We start from the raw sequence: 26,901 nt of genomic DNA on the forward strand, positions 1-26,901 counted from the left end.
TAGAACTACTACTTCGGGCCAAACGTAATCTTATCTTCAGGTGATAAACACATGAAAACTAAATAATGAATAGGCCTATTATAATTAATTCTGTCAATAGATCCCCCTTACCCTCCTTTAAGTAGCAGCAATATGTTACTATCTTCCCAACAAAGATATGTGGGACAGTTCGGACCACCACCCTCTAATAAATGAATCAACACTATTCGTATACTTGACTCACAGGATGGGCCGGGACTGGAAGTCTTCCTGATTCATCCTTTCCGACTGGCGTATCTTCAGGATCTCTGTGTAGCTCAGGTTCTGCAGGCGACTCTTGAACTGGTCCAGGGAATTAGGCTTCAGAGTGAGTGCTCTCATGATCTGCTCCCTCACCACCTGCATTACCTGCAGAGAAGAAGAGGAGGGAAGGTGAGATCATCATGGATGCAGGAGTCATACAGGATGAAGAAGGAGTGTAAGTGCGTGTGAAGACAAAGTCAGTACAGTCAGGAAATCAAAACTCCTGTTTTTAGGGAGTCAGGGGAAGCTATCAACTATTCGTCAGTCCCCGACAGGATTAATTTCTTTTTTTGACACTCAAGTCTATAATCCAGTCTGGTGCACTGAGCCTTGGGAGGAAAAGAGCCAAGCAGAATAATTCAATGGTAGCTAGTCAACTGTTAGCCCCAGTATCACGGATCAGTGAGACGCATGACAGAACTTGCCTTTAATACCCCAGCTAGCTAATACCATTAGTCTGGCTGTGGCTGCAGAAGCATGACATGAGTGCTGTTCCGAGTCATCAATCCCACTCGAGGGGACTTTGTGATCAGCGGAGGCAACACTACAATAGGAAAGCACTCCACAAACATAAAACACTTCATGCATGTCTACATCAATTAGCCTGCCGCGTACGCGTGGCTGTCAGAAGATAATTAAAGTCTACACACAGAACTGTGTGTGAGAAAATCAAATCATCACCAGCATTGAGCTAACAATATCAATCCTATCGACTATCATGGACCACAGGCTCGCACTGAAAGAAGATATCACCTAAACTTATCCACATATAAAAGTAATACAATTCATAAATTAGAGGTCAGCTAAGGGGATTTGTATTTAACATTTTCCTGTTGAATCTGATAAATATTTTAATAGTTATCAATAAGTAATAGACAACAAATTGTGACAAAAACAAGAGCCTAAACTGAACAGCATTTGAACACCTTAAAACCCCAGTTTGAGCTGCTTTATCAACTTGATTTCCTCACAGTGAATAAAGCACTAATTCCTATCTAAGTATAACATCTCTTCATCCGTCTACACATAACCCTGAGCGTCAGGGAAGTGAGCCCTAAAATGAAATATTCAGTGACAGCAGCTTTCATTCAGTTTTGCAGCCTGCATAATTAGAAATGTAACAGTAATATGACTCAAAGATAGATTCTCTATTCGTGGAGGTGTTCAGCCCACAGACCGGGGACTTCACCGGGAGCAAACTTAACTCCTAATGTGAAGAAATGGTTCAAACCACAGAATTTCACCTGTCACAGTGGTTTCCTCTCAAAACTCAGCACAGCTTTACAGAGTTTGGATAGACGAGGGCTTGTCCTTCTGAGACACAGTAGTGATATTTGACTTAGAAAATGAAGTTGACTTGGCGTCATAACATCTCTGAGCAGCGCTGTTCCAGTTTGTGCAGATGTGAAGGTAGACGTGACAAGGATCCCTGAATATAGATCAGCCTCGTTAGCAGCCTCCTTCGGGCCTGCAGAGGCCGATTCACTGGATCATACCGAGGTGAAGAAAGAGACTCTTGACATTGCTCAATGATTTCACTCTATTGTGTATCTTTTCTCTGTCTGCCTTGATGATTAAATGCTCGAGTATTCTCAGCCTCTGCAAACACTTTCTCACAATACATGTTGACTCTATTCCAATGACAGGCAATAAGAGTGTTAGCATTTATGTTTATAGACTTTCTTTATAGGTGCCGTGTTCTCCTGTTCTTTACAATTGGGTTTCATTTGGGCACATCCAGCTTAAAGGGGCCATATTATTCTCATTTTCAGGTTTATATTTTATGTCCTTGTTGTTCTGTCTATGTTTCTATGTTTCATGTGGAACTACTTGAGCAGGTCTCCCTTGAAAAAGAGATCAATGATCTCAATGGGATTCATCTGATTAAATAAAGGCTTGAAATGAAATGAAATGAATATTTGTATTTTGTGATTCTACTGTGACATGTTTCCATGCTTTAATGTTCAGAAAGGTATTTATTTTTCTCATACTGCCTGTGCTGGAGCACCTCTTTTCACCCTCTGTCTGAAACCAGAGCCCAGTCTGATCTGATTGGTTAGCAGGTCGGCTCTGTTGCGATTGGTCAACTGCTTAGAGATGTCCCGCCTATTAGCCTATCACGTACGATGTGATAGCCGATAGAAGTGCAAGTGTCCAATGGAGGCGTTTCAGGCAGGGGGGAAGTGAGTACTTCTCTGGAAGTAACTTTGGGATTTTAGCCTTTGCAGAGCATTTACATGTTCAACAACCTATAGAACACATTGCAGGAAATGTAAAACCCAAAATAGCCTCTTTAACAACTATGCCAAAACCCAGAGAGCCAAGATCACAAACACAGTCTTATATAATATTAATGTTTCCGTTTGTGCTTACTGCAAGGCTATTACTCATCAACTTGCTAACCTCTGAACTAACACTCGTCAGATTGAGCAAGCGGTTTGAAATGTATGTTAAAAATAGAAGATTTGAGCTGCCAAAAATGTGAAATATGAACAGCACAAACCTGGCACCCAAAACCCAGGACGACAAAGGGGATTGAGGATAATCCTCTTGAATCAGCAGCACGAACGCGGTGTAAAAAATGCATTAAGAGCTCTGGACTCAAATTCCCCATTTAAGATGCTGCCGCTGAACAGTGAGAGTGCTACAAAAAGGATTTACCCTATTTTTCTAACTCTATATCTGATAAGCTCTGAAGTTAACACCCAGCCCCCACCACAAAAAAAAAACTGGAATAAAAAACTGTTTACATGATTTAATGCAGGGGTTATCTTTCGGAAAGAAAAGTAATCACAGTGTATTTTCTAACAAACGGGCAACTAATCACTCAGAGTCCAGATTTTTACCCCGTACAATAACAAGTAGTCTGATTTACTACATTAAGTCTTTTCAAGGTGACGCTAATATTAACTGGCATTTACATTGATGCAGAACACCAGTGATACAGAAAAAGTTGATCTTGGTTGTTAAAGATGAAGCCCTGGTCTTTTTCTGGGCCGACACTTATTCTGATTGTGTCAAGACTCTGAGTTTAGGTGTAGGCTTTCGTAACCATTGATAAAGGAGGAAGATTTATTATTCTTGTAAGCTTTTTGCTTCCATCCTTATAACAGTTCATCCATCCATAAAAACAGCTGTCCATTTCTCCCCCAGCTGAAACAGCAAGGAACATAGTTAAGATGACTGCCATGTTTTAGGGAGAAACGGGTGTCTAGGAATCAGAAAAATTTACAACTTCCAGTACTGACTTTTTCAGCCTCCCCTCCTCCTCATGTTTGAGATGAAAAATGAGCAGAGAAACGAATGAAGCCACAGCTTGCAATCATGCTACGAGAGATTCATCACTCCTGCCCACTAATTCTAATCACAACTTTCACAGAGTTGCCCATCAAACATGTGCACACACATACACCCTCCTACTATCCTGATAATTAAGTCTCACATTTATTTATTTTCCCATTAGGATTACAAACGGTCTGTTAGCGTGTGTAGTAGGGACACTTTCCCCCTTAGCTATTTAAAAAATAAAGAAAATTGAATAACCAATAAGCTTTGTCAACCATTTGTTGTACCCCAAATCAACACAATTCTCCCGTGAAATCATAAAAATAGCAGTAAACTTTGAATTATTTGATGAAATTGTCACTGGCAGCTTGCTTCTCCAGCCCTGGTGTTTCAGCAGAGCTGTCCCAGGGGATTGCTCATTAATATGCCTTGTTTGCAGTCATGTCTCCGGCAGGAAAACAATTCTGTTGGCCCATGTGGCTGCACTCATGCTAATTAACAGCGTGAATATTCATCACATTTAATATGAACACATGGTCCTTTCAAAACAGGGCAGAGGGGCAATATGAATATTTTATGTTCATCCTCCTTTTTCATCCGCTGATTGCTCAGAGAGCACCTTGATAGAGGTGGGATGACGTCAGCGCTGGAACAAATGTAGGTTCAGTTTGTCCCGCAGTCATCTCAGCTGCACTAAAAATGATCTACACGCAGAATTGTCTATCGTCAGAGCAGTTGATCCAAGATGTATCTCTTCTATCTTGTACACCTTTATTTCTGGCTTTCTGTCCATTCCCTCTCACACTAAGCTGTTCTAGGCCATTACACTTTTTTGTAGCTCTTTGGACAGGAAGCTAGACAGCGGAGCAAGTGTCAGCAAAAGTAATTAAACGCTGTCTCATGAGCCATCTCATACACGTAATGAAGAGCTGGCTACACAGACTCCTCCACCCTCACTCTCCTCCCCCTCCTCTCACTCTCTCCTCAAACGGGACAGTTGGGCAGTTCCTCTTTCCCCGGAGTCGCCCTACCATCCATCATCGGCAACGCATCAGCCGTAACAAATTACCAACCAATCGACTGTAGCCACTGCTCCATTTACCAAAGAGGATGCTAATGACATCATTTACCAGCTGTCAGTCAAATGCTCGCCCGCCACTCAAGCCTGGGTGGAAAATCTGGTGTTTGCGCTGGAGAGGCACTTTGGTGGGCAAATAAGGCGGTAATCACAGAATAATGACTTTGCTGATACTGCCTGAAAGCAATCAGAAAGTCTATCTCACATGCTGATAAGGGGGAGGTGTGTTTCTGGATTTAAAGCTTTGGAGTAGACAAATCACGCTTCCTTGCGAAAATACAAAAGGAAGCATTCACACACACGTTAGAGCCCACACACACACACACACACACGTTCACATGTCAGAGAGTCTGTTTCTTTTTAGAAAGCAGCAGAAGAAGAGAATGCAGGGAATCCATTTTGCTGTTATTGAAATGGTCATTACATTCTTTCTCTCTGCCACCCTTATATGGTAATTGAATAATTATCTCCTTCAAAGTTGACCATGTCATTAAAAATAAAACAATGCCGCAGAGATGGACATGAAAGGATGCTTTTCTCTTATCACGCTGTACAGAGAGAGGAGAGCTGCTGCGGGTTGTATTACATTTAGAAGGTGATAAAACAGCATTGAATAAATATCCCCAAAGAAAGTGTTTTAGAAGCTGACAGGACTGACAATATGACAACGCTGTGGTTTTTGATTTATTGCTCTCATATCAAACTCAAGGCAAAGCCGTGGTTGTCAGTGTTAAATCATATATATGTTCTAATACATCAGGAGTATAGCTAGTACTGGATCAAATCAAGTATTGACAGGTTAGCGACGAGCCTTGTTTGTGCACTCTCTGTCTAGGTAACAGATATTGTTTACTTCTGGTTTCTGAAATGATAGCGACACTAATATATTCCAACAGTGCCAACTGTGCTGTTTTTTTGCCCTGTCACCCACAATGTCTGTGTGAGAAGACGTTTGGCAGGGCACAATAAAACACAGATCTCCGTCTGACAGGCGACACACACACACACACACACACACACACACACACACACACACACACACACACACACACACACACACACACACACACACACACACACACACACACACACACACAAAAATGCATGCTTGAAGGTAGGGAGATGAGAAAAATGTAGTAAATAAAAAATATGTATTAGAGAATTACAGGTTGTCCATCAGCATTGCTTAAAAATATTAGCTTTGCATACATAATTACAAATCATTAGTCAATTAGCGGATTTGTCTAAAATGTGAGGACCGGTTGCTTTTCTCCATTTAATATAAATGTCAATTGAATATATTTGGCTTTTGGACTTTTGGTTGAACAATATAAGTAATTTGAAACATCGCCGGCAGCATAACATTTTTCCATTGGAGCATGTCTTTAAAAAAAAAAAACATTATTATTTTATATTGAAAATAAATGTCTAGTTGCAAACCCATTAATAACCTTTCACAGCATAATGTTCAATCTTTATAGATAATTCTATCTCAAGCATTAATGTGGTGGCACCTTTACACAGCTTGATGTGTTGTATAAAACGCCAAACAAGAGACAGCGTGGGAGTGCCATTTCATAAAGTGAGGAACAAGAGGTGAACGCCGCAGACAGATTCCCAGATTATATTTAGCATATTCAGTTTTTCTTGTTAGACTCTCCTGACAACCCCGTCATGGCTCTGTGTTAAGTCTGCTGAGAGCAACTAAGTTGAAATGCAGTACTTTCATCCATTAAAATGTAAATTATGTATCTTTCCCCCACACAGCTGTATGTAAGGAGACACTGTATCTGGGTATTTCAATAAAATAAAATAGAGTGGCACTGTAAGGGGTGAATGTGACTTTTAAAAGCGCAGTGAAAGGCAGCTTTTTCTCTATTAGTGAATGCCTTAGGGACCTTTTTTTGACAGCACTACTGCACCACAGGGAACAGCACATACTGTATTTGTAGGCAAGATATATATACTCAATGTACACACTTATACTGCGCACACACATTTCCTTTCTCACATGCATTACACAGAATGAACAAACACCAATAACAGAAAACAAAACTACTAGTGACCGTTCCCTGTGAAATCCCAATTTTCCCGTGTCCACACACGATATAAAGTACATCTGGAGACCTCTCTGGATCAATCCTTTTCTCTGTTCTTCATGAGTGATGCAGGGTTTGACGCCGGCTGTTGCTGATAGCTGCTGTTTCCATATTTAGAGTGCCAGCTCTGCACGCCCAGACAAACTGTCAGAGGAGCTCTTTTTCAACAACCGGCTGTGAGGTGCAGCACAGCCCATATGGATGACTGGAGAGCAAAGTCGCCTGGGAAAACGCCATTTACTGCAAGTCAAGAAATGCTGATGAAAGCCCAGTGTTGACCTTGGCTTGTGCACAGCTTTGCAGTAATTTATTATGACACAAATGTTTCAGGAAATATGAACGTTCTGCATTAATTGTCCCAGAGGACTAGTCAATTGGTTTGTGATTAAACATCCATTCAAGGACATCCCACCTTTCATTATATCTTGTTTAATAACTCCCATCAGGGAAAATCGTTGTCTTAGAGTCTACCCATGATGCACGACAGCAGATAAATTCTGTATGTAAAAATCTGTTTTAATACTTTTTTTGTATCCGACCGGAGCCTTCTGAAAAAAAAGAAAGTCAGTCAAATTTCGGATGAATAATGCAAAGAGCTGCTATTAGGCCAATTACGGGGCTTTCCGACTCAAAGTTTGACAGTGCAAAGAGCAAGGCCATTTTTGATTAGGGAGAGAGCTGCAAAAGCAGTCGACACTAAGCAGGTTTTTCTCTAGAGGTTGACATAATGGATAGCTCCTTTTTCTAATCATATTTCTCTTTATCTTTCCACAATCTATCTAGCTTTTACATGTTTGGTCTGTCACACAGAGGAAATATCTGAGTCTTTTAGCCTAACTGATCTCTTGCCTTTTTAGTGTTGTGTGAAAGAAGGTAAACATCCAGATAAACTGTGATCCCCAGACAGAAAACAAAAGATCTTCCTACAGTAACATGCGTTCACACCCTCACAATGACAGATGCAGTGCTTAAAATGTAACACACGAGCAGTGATACATCAACACTGGATTATCAGATGAGCCCTACAGCAGCACATATCCACAATATGACACACCCACACATGCTTTTCTAGAGAAGATTCATTGCATGCAAGGAATTCAAAGTGTATACTGTGTGGACTGCTGTGCAAAAAATGATGACAACGGATTTTATTTTTCGCAGAAATGCACACCACCTATCAATAAACAGAGAGATGTAAATAAATAAAAAGATAGATGAATAAATAAACTAAAAAACCAGAAGCCCTGCTGATTCCCATGCTGCCGCTGTGAGGATGGGACAGCAGTATCCTCATCTTGCCACACAACAAAACAAAGTGTTAGCTCTGCATCTCTGCTCGTGCAGCTCTGATGGTTTGATGCTAATGGCTGATGACCTCTCTGGTCTGATTAGTGAGCTCACTGCTGCCTAAGATCAGAGACCCCCCTTCGGCACACACACATACACACACACTCAAACAAATGAACAGAAAAAGAAACAAGTCATTGGAAACATGAACAGCTTGGAATTCACACTCATGTACAAAAGGCCAATACAAACAAATAGACACACATAAAACCATACACACAACAACAAGGGTTCACACAACAAACACCCCAATTGATTGTGATGCATTTACAGACACTTCAATGCACTGTCCGAGTGAGCATACACACGTGCAAAAACAATAAAGCCAACCTTGTTAAGGGAGTGGGAGGTGAGGCAGCCAGGCAGAAAGATATAAATAGCCTGTCTGAATTCAACAAAAGAGGTGGAGGGGGGTCGTGAGACAAGAATGAGGAGAAGAAAAGGAGGGAGAGATACCACAGGAGGGAGAAAAAAGAAGAGAAGAAAGAGCTATAAGGGGGGGAGAGGTAAGGAAGGATCTGTAGTAGAAGAAAATGAAACCAGTATGGAATAAGAAAACAACAGGGTTTGTAGCAGGAGTGGAGTGGGGGAGGGGGGTTTGTGTGTCCCGATACGAAACATAGATGAACCGATTCATGCAAAGCACGACAGCAGCGATCGCAGCGTGTGCAGCAAAAAAAATACATCGTCCCAGGCTGCTTCTTAAAATCCAAAGATGGCATCTACCCAAAACCTTTGGCACCCGCACACTGTCTGAAAGTATTGTCACATCACTTCTGACTGGACACATCAGCAGCACCCATTTCATGAATCATGTATGCATTTTGACCTTCTGGCAAAGTGAAGGAACTGCCCCCTTTCTAAAGAGCAGAGGCAGACCACATTTGCATTCGTTTGCATTGATTGTCCGTAAATTGATTTGCTGTAAAAAGAAAACCAGAAAAGAAATGCTAACAAAACGCAATGTTGTTTAACAGTAGCCAAACACAGAGTAGTGTTTGATGTCTAATGAGAGGGTCTGTCTGCTGCTGGGGCTGTTTGTGGACTGCCATGTGAGTAATCCCACTTGGACAGGTGAGTCTCTAACATTATAGGAACAAGCAGACTCTCCTCTGTTTCACCTCAGACCAGAGCAGAAATGAAATATCAAGAACAACAAAACATATTTCATTCACTTGCACGATTCACATCTGTGCAAGGTTTATTTTTGCTGAAGTGCGAGGTGACCAGGTTCAAGGTTTCTTGCTTTAAAAGTACGGTACTTTCACAGGACATTGAAGCACACAGCAATTTTTTTTTCTAAGTGATTGAACTTGGCTCACCATGTACAGAACAGTATATACACATCTGTCTGTTCGGTATTAAGCTGGAACAAGGTTATCTTAACTTCTCATAAAGACTGAAGAAATGACTACCCTGGGCCTCACCAAGAAATAGTCCAGCACTCTGGTAAAACCTCAATGGGTTTACACTTAGATTTTGGTAAAAACCTCTTAGAGGTGCCAGTAGATGGATTTTTTCTCTTTAGACAGAGCCAGGTTTGATGTTTCCAGTTTTATGCTTAGCTGTCTCTGAGATAAAATATGTGAGTGACATTGAACTTCTCATCTTACTCGCATCAAAACATCAAACTATTCCAGTAATCCTTTCATTTATACTTTCAAATGAATTGTTTGTTAATAAATGTCTGAACAAACAACAAAAAACAGCTATCACACTTTTTTTCCAAGCCTAATTTTCCTTTTCAAATTGTTTAATATGAAGAGAAACGTAATATAATGCAGAGAAAAGCAATCCATCTGTACATTTGAGAACCTGCACCAGGCAAATGTTATTTATATGGATATTTCGGTCATTCAACTGAAGCTAAACAATTCAGCACAAATCAATATAGTAGGTCACCTCGCAGCCAAGATGTAGTCCCTCTGTTCAAAGCCATGTTTAAAAGCACAGGAAGTGGATACGATTGAACTGTGTATTGTCCAAAACAAACCAGGTTCTGGCAGTATTTCACAGAGTCCTGCTCTACACTCCGGGGCTGACCCCACTCTAATCCCGTGTCAAACCCCCTCCGGCTAAAACACCGGTTGAAGCTCGTCCAAGGCTGCGAGAGACAATGTGGAGGGAGGAGATTAGTAGTAGTGGCTTTGGATTCCTCTGGTGACAAACGGTGGGTGTTGGGGAAGTGGAGTAATCCCATTCACAACAACAAAACCCAACCCCCACACACACACACACACACACACACACACACACACACACACACACACACACACACACACACACAGAGTTTGAAGTGGGGGTAGGTGTGTATGCTTGCATGTTGATGTGGAGAGGATGAAATTATATTCTAGCAGATTGTGTTTTAATGAAAGGCTGTGATCCACACGGACCCATCTGTCCCTCCTCTTTCTCTTCCGCTCTGCCCCGTCCCATCCTCTCCATCCCTGCCTTTTCTTCTCCTCTCCCTCCACCCTCCTCCCTCCAATCCTCCTCCTCCGCAGCCAGGCAACAACACAAACAGTCCCTCACCCTCCTTTACTACCACCTCCTCTCGCTCCATCCATCCATCCATCCATGCTAATTGAAAACAAAAATCACTCTCCATTTCTCTTTTCCAGTCTTGGTACTTACATGTCACCTCCATGTTTCCAAGTGTGGTGCGATACTCTCCACAGTGACTGGTGAATCCTTGTCCTTTTGCCAGAGAAGGAGTTGTTAGCGCCCGACGGGAGACGGGGATGGAGGGAGCAGATGGCTCCTTGGAAGAGTGGTCTAGCTGATTGTGGACAGTTAGCTTTAGCGCTAGCCACAATAAGGGAAGACTCGTCTGTCAACACAGCTCGTGCACCTCCTCCTTTTGCCTTTTCCTTTCTTGGATATTTGTTCCTTCAGGTTTCGTATTTGATTCTTTCTTCTACAATATTCCCTTCAAAAAAAAAAAACTAACAACAAACTCCCCGTTTCTTTTTTTACTATGTCTCCTGTATTATGATATTTCTGTATGGCTCCCTGCCTTTCTTTCTCCCTCCCTCTGTGACTCTAAGAGCATCAGCCAGCCTGCTCAGCTTCGCTTATGTTGATCTCCGGGCTTATGCCCTGATTGGACACACGCCACGATCAGAGACGCCAATGGTGGCTCAGCAAGTGGATCACATGATAAGTGTGTGTGTGTGTGTGTGTGTGTGTGTGTGTGTGTGTGTGTGTGTGTGTGTGTGTGTGTGTGTGTGTGTGTGTGTGTGTGTGTGTGTGTGTAGTGTAGTAGTAGTGTAGTAGTAGTAGTAGTAGTAGTAGTAGGTAGTAGTAGTAGGTAGTAGTAGTAGTAGTAGTAGTAGTAGTACGTAGTAGTACGTAGAGGTGGGGGGTTAGAAGGAGGGGGAGTGAGGGAGGGATGAGAGAAGAGGAGGAGAAGGAGGAGGAGGGGTATAGTGAGTGGCTGCAAGCCGCCACATCACTGAGGGATTTTTTTTCCTCCAAGCGCCTGAGCAGAGAGAGATGGAGGCTTTCTTCTTCCTCCGGTGGGGAGGTAGAGGAGGAGCCGCTCTCATCACAGACGTTTGGATGTATAGACGACAGGCGGCCGTTCAAGAAAGAGTCGGACGGACGCACGCAAGCACAGACATGTATAAACACAAACCTGTACACATGCAGCGGAGAAGTGGCTCCGTCTTACCGATACAGAGCCAGAGTAGTGCAGCGCAGCAGCGGTAATTGGACAGGGGTTGCTATGGAAACAGGGGAAACGGTTGCCTGACGGTCGGAGCTGTGCCCTGGGAGCATCAGACTCTCCTCCACTAAACACACACACACATCACGTATACACAGCACACACACACACACACTTTTTCTTTTACTAAGCACTATATTCTGAAAGCAAACAAGACAGAATACAAACTGGCTTCACCACGGTGTGTGTGTCGGTGCGTGTGTGTGCGTGTGTGTGCATACGTGCATGTGTGTGGGGAAGGGGGGTTTCAGTGCCACAGTATTTTTAAGCTTCATTTAAGGCTGTGTGGCTTTGTCTTTAATGAGCATACATTCATGCGTGGGTGTGTGTGTGTTCCTGTCTTTGTGTGCAGGGCACATGCTCAGTCAGCCATGAAGAGAGAGAGCCTTCAGCGTTTAAGAAATGCTCAAGCACATACTTGAAGGCCACAGCACCGCGCACATCCAAATATCGATGAAACCCCAACGAGGTGTTTTAGTATTCCACACCTCAGAAAGCTCAGTGCTGTCGGTGTCTGGCAGCCACTGTGGGAGCTGCAGGGAAATCTATCCGTACAGCCAGCCGCGATCTGAAGCGGACGCCCTCAGGAATATCTGTGCTTATTATCCTTCCTCACACCCTACAGAGGATATATCCTCATGTACTGTATGTACATTATATATTGAACGCAGCATTGCATTCATAATAACAGACTTTTATAACAGACAAGAAAGAGCTGTAAGATTGTCGCTTACCAAACATCACAACACATTTGTTAATATAATGATGTACTATCCTCTTCTAACGATGAGTAATGACTACTTAAAACATATTTCTCATCAAGACACCATCACAGAAAAGACCATATATTTCTAAGTCGACCGAGACCCAAATAACCAATTACATGACTGATTGCCTAAGACAGTAAGCCAGTTTAAATGGCCGATTGGTTGCAGTTAAAAAGGGACAATAACTGTGATTAAAATCAGTGGAAGTGGGATGAACAGCATTACTATTATGTATTACTGATCCTAGCCTCTGTTGCCAGAACCATCCATCACTAGGTGAGTCAGCACTGTTAATACAAGTCAGTATTAGCAATGACATTATTACTCTAGAGTCAGTTTTTACATTACTCTACAAAATCTATATTTATTCAATATAAGCCATTTATCTTATCCCATTCCGTTATCCATAACATTTTTAATTGTTCAGTTATCTCATTGTATTTGCCAAATGCTTTAAGAAAGTCCTTCTTCTCTTCTGCAACATTTTTCAATACTTTTGAGGCCTCTAATGTTGGGGCGTATGCATTCATTTATCAAATTAAATTTGCTGAACTGTTTGGATTTAAGTTGGAAAACGTTGTTTACATTTCCCAGAAGGTGGTTGATCCCTAATTCATTACTTATGCACATCTTTTATCCAATTTTGTCAAATCTAATCTTAAGGATTTGATTAAATTCCACTCCTAATAATTATACCCCGAATAATGTATTTGGCTTTTCAGGGACATGCATCATAGCCAGAGAGGCAAAAGGCACTAACTGCTGTGACTTTAAATGTTGATTTTTCTTTACCATCACTTTATTGATCACATAAATAACTTTCATTACTGAAAATGTTCATATACATTTGCTCATGCTAATAGTCATGGTTTATTGGGATATATGTGTGCCTTTTTTGAGGGAAAACCTCCTCCTCTCCATCTTCTGGACATTTTATTTGATGAAATGTGCAGTCAATGACTGTTTCAGTTAAAGATAAACAACTCTAACAACTTCATCATTGACAGAATTAGGTAAAACATGTCAACTTTCAGACATCATCAGAGGGGCTGACGGTCCCCAGAGTGCTTCTGAGTTCAGAGAGGATACAAACTGAGACACTCAGCGTTAGAGGCTGGAAGCGCAGAGCTCTGCACGCACCATTTAGCTGATAGGAAGCCCTCGAGAGCAAACAGACTTAATATCGACAAGCTGCTGCTGAATTTCCAAAATCCCAAGGTACCATGTGATGAAAGATGAGGTAGGGGGGAGAGAGGGAGAGGCAAGCGAAGCATCATCTATCCCGACTCAATCGAAACCAAATTTCACCTTCAAGGGAGGGTTGTGAAGGATGAGATTGGATAATAGGATTTCTTGCTAGGGGAGGAGTGTGCTGAAAGATTAGCTGGAAATACAGCCCAACATGAGATGTGCTAGTCATTTCAAGCCTATTAGAGAAGGTTCTATCACTCAGGGCCTATCTATCAATAAGTACATAACGTTTCATATGATCAGACAAACCGTTATGCTTTGTCACACAAAAAATGTCCAGATTTTTCAGCTCAGATTTGACTAAGCCAAAAAAAAAACATTCACAGAAGCTATTCCACCACGTTGTTTGAGTGAGTGGCAAAAGTAGAAACACAAATGGTGTTGAAGACTTCAATAGACCGTAGGTGGATCTAAAAGCTACCAAGGATGTTTAATTTCGACTACAAGCTTGTAATGTTGTCCATTTGTAGCCTCCTCCAGTAGATCAATGTTGAAGAAATCTCAAAACAACAACACATTTTACAATCACTCTGAATCAATTTGTGAAAGCTGAGCCAGACTACTCAAGTAGTTTTCTCTTGGTAATGACAAAATGGTTCCCTGCTGTCATCAATCGTTTTACTTATAGTGAAATAGCGTTGGGTGATGCGACTCCAGCAGCACTTCATCTAAGCACAGGAACCATCACTTCATTCACACAAACATAAAATAAACTCTGTAAATGTGATTTCCTCGAAGCTGCAGGCTGAATAAATCTATTACAGTGTCACTTTGATGTAGCAGCACAATGTGTTTGGATTTACAGTATTGTGACATATTGGACCTGCAGAGGTGAGGACCGGCTTATTTGTGTGTGAGGAACCGTTTCAATGTTGATCAAAGTCAGTAAATATGAGCAAAGGATTCAGGCCACAGCTTGGACACGGGGTATTTGACACAATAAGATAATGATAATTTATTTGACAAATCAAGGAAAAGGGATGCGGCATCTGCTGACTGCTACATCTGATGCCCAATTGAATACACAACATACAATATTTGTCATAAACACCTAATTACTATCAACGTCTGGCAGTGCACAAACACATATTTCCTGTCCTCAACATTAGCCAGTTTACAGGAAGCTTTTCATCTTCATCCACACTCCAATCATCTCCAAATGAAGATGTAGTAGTTTAATCAGTGGCTCTGCTAATAGAGGCAGTTAATGTTTTATATCCAAAAGGGGAAAAAACAATATAGGAACAATTATAATTCTAAAAAGCCCCTAAGATGTGTGTGCAGTTACCGCTCTCAATCTGCGCCCTTAAAAAGGAAACGCCTAAAGCATGTTCATCTGTGTAAACAGGAAAAACACATTTCCATGTCTATGCAACGTAATCAGGCATACTATTTGCATGGGACTCTAGGCAATGCCATTGTGATAACTAACAGAATTTAACTAATGATTAATAAATAATTGTTGCAATAAAGAGGGAGCTGTGACTGTGCTTCCTGCCAGTGTCAACCACATAAAGTCAATGAAGCATGGCACAAATCCTACAGAGCTGTGACTGTGTACAAATAACTTAATGCTGTCTTAATTGAAGTTTGAAACCTCTATTAACTGTTATGTTTTCATAAGATCATGTTAATCTTGACAAAGCAGCACAAATAATGATACCAATTAATCATATTGTTTTATGGACAAACCTAATAGTTTGGTTGTCTGTTTCTCAATTTCAAAACTTTACCAACAATGGAGCTACCAATTACAAGAACCTTTACACAATACATCCATCGCACTGATATTGTATGTAGCAAAAATAAACTGTATGATCACGTGTCATAAAAAAAAACTGTTTACTTTTGTTCTAACAGTTCTGTAAAGATATTTAAATTAGTAAAAGATGCAAGTTCTTTCAACAAATCAACAGGTAATTATAAAAAAAAATAAAAAATTGTGATGGAACAAACTGGAAAACGCTACTGCCAATTTGAAAACATATTCTAAAGTGTTCCTGGAGCTGTCTCATCCGTGCCTAAAATGTGTTTTAACTTTTTCCAGTCCACCAAAAGACACTCCAGAAATCAAACAAATGTAGTATGCATACTGGCATCAAGTGCACCGCAAACTCAAGGCCTAGTTATATGTAGCATGGAAATGGCACACACTGATGATTTTTATTCATCTCACATTTTCATCTCCCAAACACACACACCCACAGCGTACCTTGTTGAAGTCTTCGCTAGTGGCTCTCATCTCCTTCCAGGTTTTGTTTAGCAACTGGATGCAGATGCAGAAAAACTCTTCAAAGGAGCGATCGTGGGTGAAGAACATGGGGTGGAAGTCGTGGCAGTTTTCACTGGCTGTGGACAAGAGAGAGAGAAAATGTGTCACCTTGAACAGCAGCAGCAGTTAAAGAGGCCCTGTTATGCTTTTTGGGGGTTTCCCTTTCCTGTAGTGTGTTATAGGTCTGTGTGCATGTGAATGGTCTGCAAAGGCTAGAATCCCAAACTTCCCATCCATGAGGAGTTTCTCTCCCACACACCCCACCCCGGCCAAAAACACCTACATTGCACTCCTTTGTTTACTACCGTGACAAAGTGACATCACTACGTAAACTTGCACTCCAACACATTACACGTGATACGCTAAGGGGCGAGACATCTCTGAGCGGTTGACCAATCCCAACAGAGCCGGCCAGCTAACCTATCAGAGCAGACTGGGATCTGGTTTCAGACAGAGGGTGAAAAGAGGTGCTGCGGCACAGGCAGTATGAAAAAAAAGCACTACTAAATATTTTATTTTTTATCTCCTAGACATTTCGTACATTAACTAGATTAAACCAATTACTGTGTTTTATTTCTGGGAGGACTTGATGTTTGTTTTACGTGCAATATGACAATAGTATAATTATTCTCATCCGACCCTAGCAAGAGAGCTTAAAACATATATTCCCAAAATGTCAAACTATTCCTTTAACACACATCTGGCCGTATACTGGATTTTTTTTTATTTGTACAGTATGCTTCCGCTACACCCACTTGATCAGAGCTCAACTGATCAAATCCCATCAAGCCTGATCCAACTTACATCCACTTATCGTCCACATACAGTGGGGCAAAAAAGTATTTAGTCAGCCAACAATTGTGCAATTTCTCCCACTTAAAAAGATAAGAGAGGCCTGTAATTTTCATCCTAGGTATACCTCAACTATGAGAGACAAAATGAGAAAAAAAAAATCCAGAAAATCACATTGTCTGATTTTTAAAGAATTTATTTGCAAATTATGGTGGAAAATAAGTATTTGGTCACCTACAAACAAACAAGATTTCTGGCTCTCACAGACTTGTAACTTCTTCTTTAAGAGCCTCCTCTGTCCTCCACTCGTTAACTGTATTAATGGCACCTGTTTGAACTCGTTATCAGTATAAAAGACGCCTGTCCACAACCTCAAACAGTTACACTCCAAACTCCACTATGGCCAAGACCAAAGAGCTGTCAAAGGACACCAGAAACAAAATTGTAGACCTGCACCAGGCTGGGAAGACTGAATCTGCAATAGGTAAGCAGCTTGGTGTGAAGAAATCAACTGTGGGAGCACTTATTAGAAAATGGAAGACATACAAGACCACTGATAATCTCCCTCGATCTGGGGCTCCACGCAACATCTCACCCCGTGGGGTCAAAATGATCACAGAGGGAGATTATCAGTGGTCTTGTATGTCTTCCATTTTCTAATAAGTGCTNGAAATGCTTCTTACGAAGCCACTCCTTCGTTGCCCGGGCGGTGTGTTTGGGATCATTGTCATGCTGAAAGATCTAGCCACGTTTCATCTTCAATGCCCTTGCTGATGGAAGGAGGTTGTCACTCAAAATCTCACGATACATGGCCCCATTCATTCTTTCCTTTTCNGGAGTGGCTTCGTAAGAAGCATTTCAAGGTCCTGGAGTGGCCTAGCCAGTCTCCAGATCTCAACCCCATAGAAAATCTTTGGAGGGAGTTGAAAGTCCGTGTTGCCCAGCAACAGCCCCAAAACATCACTGCTCTAGAGGAGATCTGCATGGAGGAATGGGCCAAAATACCAGCAACAGTGTGTGAAAACCTTGTGAAGACTTACAGAAAACGTTTGACCTCTGTCATTGCCAACAAAGGGTATATAACAAAGTATTGAGATGAACTTTTGTTATTGACCAAATACTTATTTTCCTCCATAATTTGCAAATAAATTCTTTAAAAATCAGACAATGTGATTTTTTTTCTTATTTTGTCTCTCATAGTTGAGGTATACCTAGGATGAAAATTACAGGCCTCTCTCATCTTTTTAAGTGGGAGAACTTGCACAATTGGTGGCTGACTAAATACTTTTTTGCCCCACTGTACACTGACACAAGATAAAAGAACACACATCGTTACTCATGAAATATGGCCTGAAGAAATGTGGCCCTGAACACCTGACTAATGCACAACAACCCACACACACTGCTGCTGCAGGTAAACATCACTCAGCTCAAAAATGTTACCAATGAAATCATCACATTTCTGCTGCTAAAAGGTTCTGCGTTACACAGTAAAGTGACACATTGTTTATGATCATACATGGTGTTTCTAGCTCTTTAGCTTCAATTAATGAATAATCAGGCTTATTTATTTATATACAGAAGATATAAGAGATGTGACACACTTCTAATGAGAGATAATCTGCTTTCTGTATTACAGAAAGGACAGGAAGTTGATGCTTTTTTGTTTGTTTGGTTTATAAAACAGCCACTGAGAACGAGTGTCAGCTCCCAAACGAAGCACGCCTGTGTGTTATTGAAAATGTAGCTCCTCATCAACTTCAAACATAAAACACCCCTTGGAGGCAAATTGAGACCAACAAACACTATTCCAAGTGGATTAAGTTGAGATTTCTCATTTTCCAGAGCCAGAGGTGGCTTATTTACTTTATTAGCAGTGAACAGAAGTGTTTCAATTGCCTCTATTTGTGTGAGAGTGAGTTTGAAATAAGAATTAGAGGGAAGTGGGAAGGCCAGGGCTCTTGAGTGCCCAAATCATATTAACCAGGAGGTAAAATAACAAGGCTTGACATTTATTTGAACTAAATTCGTCTCCCTCTTGACGTCTTGGTTCATTTAAAGAGTTTCAGAGCGGAGCAGCAGGGGCACCGGCCCACCACGAGCAGCCATGAAATTGGATGGAAGGGGTCAGGCAGCAATTGAAACTTCACAGTATAATGAGAGATGCCTGCAGGCCATGGGCACAATGACCTGAGCCGTGATTTGGAGCGATGGGTGGAAGATTAAGGGGAGGGTGAGGTGGAGAAATCCGGGGGGATGTGATACCAGTGCCGGTAGTCACTCAGAAAGCTAAGGGAGGTGAGCCAAAACGGATGCTGACAGGCTGCTTAGGTACCAGCACATTGCCTTTGCGGAGATAAGTAGAGAAATATACAGGGAAAGATGAAAAAGAAAGGGTGAATTTAAAAAAGTGAAATACTCTTTGGGCCGCACGGTTAAAGTTGTTGGGAAGGTGGAAGTTCGGAGGGACCTCTGAGCTAAATGGGCTGTTTATTGATAGGACCAACACAGCCCTGAGGTGGCAAGGTGAGGGGAATCACATGTCAAGGCTTATTTGGGGGATACGGACAGTGAGCATTCTCATGAGGCTCTGCAGAAATTCCTCCATCCTCAGCTTCTGCAAGGCATGCTGAGTCTCAGACAGTTTTATTACCTCTCGCAGGGCTCAGCCTGACCTGCACCAGCACAGCGAGGAGGACAACAAAAAGATTCTCAAAATAGTTCTCAAACAGTGTCGTGCATTGTAAAACTGATTGCAAGCAAACCCAAATGGTAACAAAGCATGGATCACTGAATATTTAAATCAAACAAACAGAATTCATCCATGTTAAAATTATTTAAGAGGGGGGAATCTGGGAGCAGCTGCTCTGCATTTAAGCAATGAGAACACAGCAGTACGATGGAGTAATACTTCTTTATCTATGGGACAAATATATAATCCAAATCACACTAAATCTCAAATATCTCATAGGCCTAATAGATTTTATTTCTCAGCAATTTATTATAATCATTAGTAATTGCTGTTCCATTTTAAATACAATGCAAAAGGAAACAATTCCATATAAATAACGCACTCTATTTTATTGAACCTTTTAGAATAACTGTATTTGAATGTATAGTTATTGCAAAAAGATTGTCCAAAAGGAGTGGGAGAAATCAACAATTCAGTTCTTCCTTTTTTTAGCAGCTTTCCAGCTATTTCAAATGTCACGTCTGAATCATTCTCACCACTGCACAAATGCACTTAAACTTATCCGCCTGAATGGAGAGGCCACTGTGAGAGTGCTAAGTCATGTCAAGCCTTACTAGCCTTGTTTTTCTTTTCAAAAAGCAATGCATCAGCATTTTCTGCCACAATGATGAAATACAAACATCTGCTATACATTGAAATACTGCAACCCCCATCACACAAACTGATGAGGCTTACTGTAGGAGCTGGATTGGTTGTACTGAAGAAAAAACATGGAGCTCCTCGCTACTCCTGACCTTAATCTGAGGCTGACTGCAGTCATTGTGTGAGTATGTCTGTTCATCAGGAAACTTTTAAAAATATCACAAACTGTCATTTCTGTGTTCCCATTGAGCACTGTTAATGAGCGAAGCAACCAGATAACAATCTCTTTCTATAGGGGACAAAGAGATAAGGCTTGTAATATTACTTAAGTATTCAGAATGTGCTCCTTCTATAGCTTAAGAAGAATTTACTTGACCTATTTACTGAGGAGTTATTGTTTCATTTTCTGCCTTAAGCAGTGACATGATGCGCTCTATCCATTTATTTTCATTAAGTGCCATTACGGCCCTGTAAATTCAGATGAATTAAAAAAAAAATCACCTTGATATGTCCAAAATCTGAAGAAATTGCTCCCTTTAAGTACATTTAAGATCTATTCTGGATGACCAGTGACCAGACAGCAGAGCAACAGGAGTTTAGCTGTATGATAACAGCCATTTCTACTGGTCTATTCCCTTTGCTGTTGTTACTTAACATTTTCTTTTTAAATGCCAACATAATTAGATATTGATGACTGCATCATGCCAAGTTACTGAAACGGGTAAGAAGCATAAAGCTAACCACTTCTAAAAGACTGTGAACTGGATTCCTAATTGTTTGAAACTGGTTATGTAATCCCTCTCTGCCTTCCTCCCTTTCTGCTGAGGAGCAGCCTTCTCTCCCACAGGCAGGCTAACATGGTCATGGAGATGGGGGGCGATTTGACACATCAAGTGCCTGAGGAGTCTGACACTTCGCGATGGAACACACACACACACACACACACACACACACGACACACACACACACACACACACACACACACACACACACACACACACACACACACACACACACACACACACACACACACACACACACACACACACACACACACACACACACACACACACACACACACACACACACACACACCAGCAGGGCAGACATGAAGACTCAATTTAAATCATAATTTATGACTCTTTTTAGCCGAGCATATCAGACCACAGCAGACCATGTAAATGGGTGGAAAATGGGCTCTAATGGGTTTCCTTTGTCCTGTATGCTTTTCATCCATCTGCCCAGCCATATGTTCAGAGCCTGTACCACCCATAAAGTGGGTAACAGGACACTGTCAGGACCAGTTTAGGTTATGCCGGACCATATGCCCAAATGGATCTGCAGAACAACTTTTTGTTAACGGCTACGGTGCAACACTTTGTGACTACATTTCACCACGACATGAAATCAAGAATGTTTTCTTGAGAAAGCTTGAGCAAGGTTATATCTGAAATCAGCTTGAACTTTTTAGTTATTTTTTACTAATGGAGTATCCTATCCTGTTCCCAGGCCTTTATTGGGTAAACAAATCGTTCAGGATTAGTCATTTATATATCTTATATAGAGAAGGACTTGAAGTATCAACTCTCAAATTAAGAAAAAAAGCATTCAAAAGCTTTGAACACAAAACAGGTAGATGTAACTGCCAGTGATGGTAGCCACGCATACATGTTGGGTTTCGAAAATACAACAAACTTTGGACTCAAAACTATTACAGAGGCTTTTTTTTGTCTTGGTTGCCCGTGCTTGATTTCTGACCGATCTGATGTGAACGCATCTGTGGTTAGAGATGAGTTATAAGTCCTTTCCCTCTATCCATCTCATGCGATGTTTGGCTAGGCTGAGGTCAGGGGTCACGGTCATCTTGCTGGAGTGACTCGGCTAATGTGTCCGTGACTGAGTGTGCGACAGCTGGCGTCCGACACGCTCCGATCAAAGTCCATCCGACACGAGCTCTCTGTGACGTCAACTGACAACCAATTAATCACTGACCACCAGATGAGTCTTACATTGGAGAGGTGACTAAGCATGTTTATCAAAGTGTACGAGTGTGGAGCTGCGTGTATTTCTGTGTGCATCTTTTTGTATGTGTTCAAAGAAGCAAGAGAGACAGGACGGCTGAATGCCACTCTCAAGGTCCAATGTGTACTTGTTTATGTGTATTTGTGTCCATGAGTGCGCATAAAGTATTCGACACGACCCCAGAGTCACCTTGCAGCTTTGCCACGTGATGAATAAACAGCGGAAAGTGTCATTCTCACTCTAATTAAAATACCAGCATGCTCTGACGTCCCACTGTGACAAGGGGATTGTGTGTGATGTGTGTGTGTGTGTGTTTGATGTGTGTGTGTTTGTATGTCCAGAGAGCAGCGTCAGCACCTTCTTTCCGGGCCAGTCACTGTTTGTGTGTGTGCAGCATGCCAAGACAGCAGAGAAGCAAACCACAGCCATGCTTCAGCAACAACACCACAAATACTGTAAATGCATATACAGTTCATGTCAGGTTTAAAAGAAAGCATATCGTAAAGCCATTTATAACCAATATATTGAATGTCTTATTCACTGACTGTGCTGCCCTAGTTGGGGAAAAAATGGGGGTAAGATCAATCTACACTTGAACATGTCCCCGGGAGGAACAGTGAATTTTAAAAAGCAATTTTTTTACAATAGCTACTTTTAAAATTGCAGTTCGCTTGAAGCTCTAGGGCCGAGAAATGTATTTCCGTGCTCAATCATTGCGAGAGAAGGAAAACAAAATGTTTTTTCTGTGTCGAAAGCACTCGAGTCAGCAAGTTAAAAACCTTACATGCATTGTGCCATGTGCTCACTAACAGACTCCTAAATGTGGCATCTCTTTGAAATACAGATACGTAGTTCTCTTAATACACTTTTTGGTTCAACACAAAGAGATGACTCACACAGATGATCACTCGGCCAAAAAGATATGAAATTGGCTTGCAATGCGGACACCACAACTATAATTATTTCCTGAGCTAGCAGGGAAACTGATAACTTCACACTCTAATTAACATCTTGCTCTGTTAGGGTAGATTCTGGGCTAAATATGTCACCTGTCAGGTTTTGAGTTTCTGTGAAATTATATAAATCAGTTTTACAGAGTCTTATAATACAATGTCGAGTTTCTCCATCCTGAAACTAATGATCAGTAATATTGATGTGATGAGAATGAGACCACTGGTTCAAGGAGAGCTAATATGCTGCACAAAATAAACTACTAGGTGTCCACAGTATTGGTTTGTTTGGTTATTTACATCATCGTTGCCATTTATGTGAGGAAAGAACAATATGGTGGACCTTGATTAGACAAAAAATCCAAGCCTTATTTCCTCTGTGTTTTTAATTATGTAACTAAACCATTTTAGCACGCACCCCCCTACAATGGTCAAGATGCATTAGAGGAGAGAGGAGGAGGGAGAGATAGCAAAACAGCAGATGGAGAAAATAAAAAAAATCAGACTGAGGGAGGCATGTCCATCAGCACTCTGGACAAGGACACGTTTCCAACACATTTAGGAGGACATCTGCTTTCACAGACTCGTGTTTGCTCAAATACAATAAGGCAACTGCATCTAGTCAGAGCTGCTTCAGGCACTCATTAAAACCATTAACACAACTCATATTCTTTCATAGCTCAATACATCAGTTATGGGAGCTACATTATATGCACATCATGCCAGACTCTTCTGAAGGAAAATCTCTAATCAGACGGTGTGAGTCACGCTTATGCAAATATAACATCAAGCTGCCTGAGTTTGCCCAAATGCAGAAACAGAATTATTCATAATCATAACAAAACAACAGAGAAGTGTCCAGCTTACGTGCAAGAGAAAGCACACTAACACAGCCTGTGTATAAATAATATATGTATTTATAGATCAAAATTGAGTGGGATCATTATACACATACATTTTGTGTTTGTGAGTGTGTGCGTCTAATGAAAGGCTATAGTGTTTAGGCGGATTTCACCTTTGACAAAGTCTGCTAGTAAGGAGTCTTTCGGGGAGAAAAGCGTCAGTTTGTTTAGAGCACTGTGTGAGAAAAAAAAGTTTGAAGGAGACAAGTTGACGAGAGTTTGATGGTAAATTACAGCTAAAAAGCTCAGAGTACGTCAGTAAGTGGCAGCGCTGCCATGGGCTGGGCGAGGTTTCATCCCCCGCACCATTTCAATCCGCTAAGGGTTGCTGAGAGCTGACAAAGGACAGGAGTGTCTGAAAAACGTAAGGGATGCTTAAAACTTGAGATTCTCAAGCACCTATCTGTCAAGTTTGTTATTTGTGCAATTGAAAACCTTTTGCTGGTGAGGCTACAAAGTGTAAAACCCTGAAGAAGCCTTCCCTCTTTTAAGGCTTAAACCGAGAACTTGGTGAAGTGGTTGCTGACTGCACAAAAGAGCCTCATGTCACGACTTGAGGGATACTTGAAATTCTTCGCTTGGCCTTTCTTCCCCTCGCCATCCTCCAATTTACTCATGAATCATGGAAGGAGACCTAAGGGAGATAAGCAGCTAAAACCTTGAGACTTAACGAGTCGTTGGAAATGGGATCATTAGCATAGTAATGTTTGATGTCGGACATAAATTCTCATCCCACTGATACTTCGTTAGTGGAAGCAACTGCTTACAGATGGAGCTCACTTAAGATTATAAATCAGGACACAAACATATCATGAAAGGTAAATTATACACTATAATTCAGCATGTCCTTCGCGATTCATAAACACTAATAAGAAGTGCCAGTGATTTAAGACAAATAAGGCAAATTAACACACGATTTATTAAGCAAAGGCTTAGTTAGTCATATTCTTGTTCATATTCTGCCCTCAGCAACTTGTCATGTCTCATATTAATTACTGGATTATATAATGACTTGTCAGCGTGTGGGAAAAACACCCCTCTGAGTGGGCCAGTAATATAATTCATCCTATTTAAAGAGATACTCTACTAAAATTCAATACATTCTGAAACACTAGCCATCTACATGTTTAAAAAGGTGGATGGTTTTAAATCAATTTTTAGTTTTATGATGAGTTGTAGGTTTTCATGACAAAAATAATAATCTAAAAGTCACAGAATAATCAACTTTCCAGTCTTATATGCCCAACTTCATCCACACAATTGCATTTTTATCACAATTTGGCCGGATCTACTAAATAAGTAGGGATGCACCGAATATTCGGCCGCCGAAAATTATCGGCCGAAAATGGTTAAAAAGGCCCTTTCGGCTTTCGGCACCGAAAAAATATCACCGAATTTCAGAGAACAGGGTTACGTTGGTAAACTAACGTGTTGTTGTGATGACGTAATCAAAACGCAGCGACAAGCACGGCGCGCGACCATGCTCGCGGCTGGCTCACAAAAAATTAAAAATATCGGAGAAAGAGGCGCGGATTGCGATTTGTAAAACGTGTTCAGCTGACATTTCTCGAGGGGGTGTAACTGCAAAGACTTTCACCACTTCGGGATTACTCCACCACTTGAAATCAAAACACCCGGACAAATATGCGGAGTAAGATCAAATCACAAGCACTGACAGCGAGAGACTGTTCAGCGCTGCCTCTCATGTGCTTGATGAGAAGAGCAACAGACTTATGGCTGATAAAGCAGAGAAACTACTGTTCATTAAAAAGAACCTCCCACTTTTCCTAAGTAGACGAGGCTGGCTTATCATAAATTTATCTAGTTCTACATGTCTACTCTATACCCACTTTCCAGAACAATTTTCATTGTGAGTTATAATTCACCATCTCAGGTTATCATTAGGGGGAAATGACAGCAGCACAGTGTTCAATATATTGTACTTTCGGTATCTAAATGATACAATGTTGTTTACATTGCTCATGAGGACAGACCACCTTATTTGCAGATTCTTGAAATTGTAATTTAATTTGTAATTGATTGTGGATTTTGTATCCAGTTTTCACTTTATGTATCTTTATACAATGTTTACTACTTTGCTTATGAGGACAGACAGCCTTATTTACAGATTCTTGAAATTCAATTGTAATTTCATTTGTAAATAGTTACATTCATGTGGATTTATCCAGTTTGCGCATTTGTATGCATGCACTTATAGGTGCATTTGTTGTTGTTGAAGGCCTGGCTGTTCAAGTCTTTATTTACACTATTTTGTTGTAGGCCTACTGGCCTAGATGTTTATACAGTTTTAAAGCACCTTGGCTTTGTTCTGAATGCACTTTGTTGTAGTTATCCTACAGAGAAAAGAAAATGCACTTGACTTGGAATTAATGTACTGTATGCATTCAAAAGTGCTGAATAAATGTTTTATGGACCCATAATAGTGATTATTATTTAAGTTAAGTTTTTGCCATAATCATTTATTTTTCCATAATCAGGTAGCTGATTTCTATTAATCATTTTCGGCCTTTCGGCATTCGGTTTTCGGCCAACTGTTTCCTATTTTCGGTATCGGTTTCGGCCAAGAATTTCCCATTCGGTGCACCCCTATATTTTACATTTTGCCACGGTTTTACGACACCGCTAACGTAAGTGAGCGGTGAGATTTTACTGCATCACACATAGGGTTGGGTATCGTTTGGATTTTAACCGATTCCGGTTCTGCTTTTTCGATTCCAGTCATTTTCGGTTCTCGATTCCGGTTCTTTGAGAGGGTAAAAAATAAGTCCCATG

At 41.1% G+C, this 26,901-nt stretch overlaps 1 protein-coding gene across 2 annotated transcripts in view; it reads right to left on the minus strand.

The window, feature by feature from the left end:
• The window catches only part of elmo1 (engulfment and cell motility 1 (ced-12 homolog, C. elegans)), a 56,232-nt gene that overhangs the window by 11,426 nt on the left and 17,905 nt on the right, over window positions 1-26,901 (minus strand). The window contains exons 4-5 of one of the 2 annotated variants that reach the window (XM_010778090.1): window positions 16,049-16,185; window positions 224-387 (exon numbers count right to left, since the gene is read on the minus strand). In XM_010778090.1, coding sequence (XP_010776392.1) covers window positions 224-387; window positions 16,049-16,185 — 301 coding nt within the window. Of the gene's footprint in view, window positions 1-223; window positions 388-10,725; window positions 11,134-16,048; window positions 16,186-26,901 lie in introns of those variants that run through there. The other variant, XM_010778091.1, reaches the window with a different exon arrangement.

Source organism: Notothenia coriiceps, unplaced genomic scaffold, assembly GCF_000735185.1.
Source record: "Notothenia coriiceps isolate Sejong01 unplaced genomic scaffold, NC01 NC01_scaffold00018999, whole genome shotgun sequence".
Classification (NCBI taxonomy): Eukaryota; Metazoa; Chordata; class Actinopteri; order Perciformes; family Nototheniidae; genus Notothenia; species Notothenia coriiceps.